The 5010-nt window shown below is 42.1% G+C and overlaps 1 protein-coding gene across 1 annotated transcript; it reads right to left on the reverse strand.

Moving 5' to 3' along the window:
* Positions 1-1149: 1149 nt before the first annotated feature.
* Positions 1150-4512, reverse strand: LOC135050523 (uncharacterized). Its single transcript, XM_063957024.1, has one exon. The coding sequence runs from the start codon at positions 4510-4512 to the stop codon at positions 1150-1152; it is 3363 nt and encodes a 1120-aa protein (XP_063813094.1).
* Positions 4513-5010: the final 498 nt, after the last annotated feature.

Below are 5010 nucleotides of genomic sequence, written 5' to 3' on the forward strand. Positions count from 1 at the left end.
TGAGAAGCTCAGTGTTGAGGCTACACACAGAGCATTCTAGTTGCTCTTAAAGTCAGCCTTAGGGAAGGTCTGAGGCTAGAGCCACATACTGTTCTCACAGAGCATTACTTGAATGAAGCAAGTGAGTTCCCATCAACATTGGACAGCTTGTGACTTCAATGCAGAAGACATTGCAAGCACTAAAGAACGTGTGCTTCAATTGATGCAAAGTTCTCAAGCTTGGAATTGGCTCATGGCTGGCAAGTTTAAGTTCAATGGCTGAGAGGAAGTAAATAGTTGCTTTCCAACTCAATTCAGACTACTCTCTCTCCACATTTTTCTAATATATGGTTTATTTTTAAATTGATTCTATTTGTCCTATTTTCCTATTAATGAAAATAGAAATTTAAGTATATAGGAGTATTTCTTAGTTGATCACAGCAGGAACTTTGTTAGCAGTTGGGCAAAACCATGTGCACTGCAGGTGGGGCAGATGTAACATGTGCAGAGAGAGTTAGATTTGGGTGGGGTGTGTTCAATCTGCAATCTAATTTGCAGTGTAAAATAAAGCAGCCAGTATTTACCCTGCACAGAAACAAAATAACCCACCCAAATGTAACTTTCTCTGCACATGTTATATCTGCCCTCCCCCCTGCAGTGCACATGATTTTGCCCAACTGCTAACAAAGTTCCTGCTGTGATAAACTCAGAATTACCCCGATAGTTGGAATCCTCAACTGCATTTAATGCCTTCACTTGAAACATTTATTTTAAAATGTGAAATTAGTGTTTGGGCTGTAGAAGTTTACTAGTTTTTCTAACAATATGTGTGATGCATAATAAACTACTAGGTGATTCATCGCGCCCTACGGGCGCTATTCACACCGTCGGAAGGGGCTATGCCCCTGCAACCTTTGTATGTCCTTTAACTGGCAAATATTTGTACGGTATGGAGTATTACCTTTAAGCCTAATGTTGTTAGTGGTTACATATTTTAGGTGGAAAGGGTGTGCGATGGTTAAGAGGGCGTAGGCCTTTGTGACAGCGTAAAGAGTGGATGTAGGGGAGGATGAATGAAATAGTGTGTTAATATGTTATGCGAACAGAATTTTGGAAGAAAATGTATGTTTGGTTACACTTTATTTTGGCTCAAACAAAGAAAGTACATTTTTACATATCAAAAACTTCTTTGAAAACAACATTTCTAGTGAAGTGTCGTTCGTCACAAAGCAGCTGCCCTTGGTGTTCGTTTGGTGTAATACACACTTTGACTTGATCTTTTTTCCGTGATCTAGATAAAGCAACGTAAAGTTGGCCATGTGAGAACACTGATGTTGGCAGATGAATTCCAACGTGATCGAAAGTTTGTCCCTGGGATTTGTTGATTGTTATTGCGTACGCTGGAATAACTGGAAACTGTCTACGTCGCAGTATAAATGGCAATGTGGTATCATTTGGAGCAAAATCAATTCGGGGAATAAACACAATGTCGCCTTGGTTGCACTCTGATATAATTCTGCTCTTTATGAAGTGACGTTCCAGGTTTTCTACAATTAATCGTGTCCCGTTACACAAGCCCTTTTTTGGGTTAAGGTTGTGGAGAAGCATGATAATGACGCCTTTTTTTAAGAGCAGGACATGTGGAGGCATTCCTGATGGTGTTTGGTCGTGAAGAAATTCAAGGGGGAAGTTTAAAGTGTCGTTGGGATCTTCGCTGACAACAGAGTCTGCGCTGTAATAAATAGTTGGATTTCCAGCCATTAGTGCTATAATTTTGCGGTTCATATCGAGTGTGTGTGCGTTTGTGGGTGCAACAATGACTCGTGTTGAAAGGTCATCCACTGACATGTGTTGGACATTGTTAAAAATAGTTGTAATAAGATCGTCCATGGTGACCATATATTGGGGAATTTGAATGATGTTATTTTTGGAGATGTCTGAAATTGTTGGCACGTTGCCCATTCCAACTTGTAAAAGCCATTCGTTGTGTTGGTCTTGTCCTTTACTGCGCATGTTTGTAGTAAGAGTGAGATGAGTGAAATTTTTCCACAGTGGACTTGCTTTGATGCAGCATTCGAGAATATCAGTTTGTGTTCCTCTTGTGACAACTGGAAGTGTTTGTCTAAAATCACCTCCTACTACAACAGTCTTATTTCCAAATGGTGTGTCTATGTTCATGACCTCACGAAGTAGCTTGTCGATGCATCGAAGTCCATGTTTTGGAAGCATTGTAATCTCATCAATAATGATGAGGGCAGCTTGCCGTAATACTTCTGCCTCTGGTGACGTGAGTCTCATGGAAGAAACAGATGTATCAAGTAGTGGCACAGGAAGCTTAAATCCGCTGTGAACAGTGCGTCCTCCTTTTAGCAATGTGGCAGCAATTCCGGTTGTTGCAAATGGTAGTACAATTTTTGATTGTCCTCGGATGTACGCAATGAGTGTGGTGTAGAGGAATGTTTTTCCGGATCCACCGGGTCCGTCAAGATAAAAGCATTGGCTGTGCACATTTTTATTATACACTGGCATGACAATCCTGTTGAAAGCATATAACTGGCGTTCATTAAGCATTGAAATGCGTTTATTAGCCTGCTGTGCCTCTTCAACGTGATTATATTGCTCTTCTTTTGGGGCATTTCCTGTTGGAATTGGTAAGCCAAGCACTGCACAGGATAAACCATGTTGTTTTAGAATTGTGTTAACTTCATGGAGGGAATTATTTTGTGCAATGTGTTCTGGATTGTGTTGCATAAAGTCGAGAGTTAAATTGGTTACGTGATTTTCCCATAATGTAAGTGGTTTCGCTGGCTGACAAAAGCAACAGATGTATGCAAACATTTCGCGTAACTGTTTGCCCATGAGGTACGTGGCTGCATCTGTTAGACAGTGATCCCATTCATCGTCTGATTCGAGAAGTCCATGAGAGAAAGCTGCTGCTTTAAAGGTGTCATACAGGACACCATTTACAGTTCTCAATGAGTGGAAACTGATGGCACCGTGAACATGTAGAAGCAAAATCCGTAGGTAGAAGCGTTCTTCATTTTTGAGACTGACGGTATACAGGCGTGCCACAATGTTTTCACCCCCTCGCTGTCGTTCCTGCCAATTGCCATGCGTATAAACGTAGTGTTGTGGTATTTCAGAGTACAGCCATTGTTGTGCTTGTGGATTATTAGAGTTGAGGTCAAACCATGATTCTAGTTTAGTGCGACCAGTTTGTGCTGCAAGGAGTGCTTCGTTTTCATTTCCTTGTTCAAAGATGATGGTCTGCTGGTTAGGTAGATGTACAGGAAGTCTTATTACGGCGTGTGAACGATCGTGCATTAGCGATTCTCTTAAACGCCAAATTGCCTCTGGTGGGCTGACATACCGGCAGTCAATGAATTGTGAGATTTCGTTGTAGCGTAGCTCTGGCTGTCCGTTTGTTGTGATGGCAACGTTTGCGCAATCAAAGCCTTTGAAAATGTACTTGTAGATGTACTTAATTGCTGCAAGTGATGTGCAGACTTCCACGTTTATGTGAGCGTTGTACTTGAGTGCCAAGTATGGATTGTATGGGACGACATTTTGGTTGGACATAAGTACGCCTCTAACGTGTACTTGTTCTTGAGGGCGACGACGGTACACAGGATATGCATTAATGTTTAGAATGGTTTCTTCATTAAATGGTTTAGGAAATTGCTTCGTACATTTTCCGTCTTGCATGCAGGGTGCGTGTGGATTGTTAGCACCGCATGGACCATGCATCATACATCGTGTGATGATGTTGCGCAACCGAGGGTTATCTTCTGTTGGAATTTCGGCTGACACAAATTTATTGATTTGTTCAACAGTGGTAAACTTGTCTTCTGTTCGCAGTGAGACCAGTATGTGAGCATGTGGTAGTCCTCTTTTCTGGAACTCTATAGTATAGACAAAAGCTTTGGCCTGACCAAATAAGCCATGTTTGGTGAGATCATCCATCAGAGAATTAAGCTTTAGTTTGAAAAGGCGTGCAACTAAATCTGGTCGATCAGAATTTTGTTCGCCAGGCCTTAAGTTCTCAATGATTTCAGGCCAAGTTGGATTAGCGGTGAATGTAATGAAAACATCTGGCGCTCCCCACTTTGCAAATATTGACATTGCATCACAGCAACGTTCGCGCATCTGTCTTGGTGATCCTTCGAAGCTTGAAGGTAGAATAACGGACACACCAGCTGGCATGTTCAAATTAACTGCCATGTTTGCGACGTGGTCAGCAAGTCCCTGATACTGTTCTGCTCGTAGGCGTTGCTGATTTTGTCGAATGTAGTTTAATCTATTAGCCTCGACTTGAAGATATGAATCTACTAACCACTGTTGAGTCAACTTGCCTGCGGCCATGATGGGACTGAAATCATCTCGAATGGCTGTTAAGGCGGCCTTGTACTGCAACATGGTCACATAGTTGCGAACGCGATTTAGCTTGGCTCCATTGTAAGAATCACATTGCCAATTGCTTTGCCAGCCAGGTTCGCCATATGGGAAAAGAAGTGCATATGTCATTGGATCCATGTTTGGGCTTAGAATGTGGATATTGATAAATGTCTGTTTTGGATCATGTGGATTTTTGGGGTAGATTCTGATGTCTCGTTGGAACGGTGGCTCACCATCTTCATTCACGAAGACTATTGCGATTTCATTGGAGGTTGGTTTGTTCTATCGTCGTTGATCTGATTGTCGATCACGTCTTAGCGCCATGCTAATTTGCGGAACTTGTTCTCCTTTTTGAGCTGCCAGGTGAACTTCTCGTCTTTCAACTTTGCAAATAAGCTGATAGCTATGTGCAAGTCGATTGTGTTGACGAAAGAATCGGTCGATTTGGTCCATTATTTCTCGCTGACACTCAGAGTTGGCCGCATTATCTTCCCGAATGGTGGCCGCTTGTGTGCTGTCAAGAACGTACAGCTGAGCAAACTGTGGTGGTTCATTATTTATAGGCTGTAGGTGTGAAGTGCGATGATATGTTTGTCCGTGAACTTTGAAAACGTATGGACCTCTTCCTGGCATTGT

This window comes from Pseudophryne corroboree, chromosome 1 (genome assembly GCF_028390025.1).
Source record: "Pseudophryne corroboree isolate aPseCor3 chromosome 1, aPseCor3.hap2, whole genome shotgun sequence".
In the NCBI taxonomy this organism is placed as follows: domain Eukaryota; kingdom Metazoa; phylum Chordata; class Amphibia; order Anura; family Myobatrachidae; genus Pseudophryne; species Pseudophryne corroboree.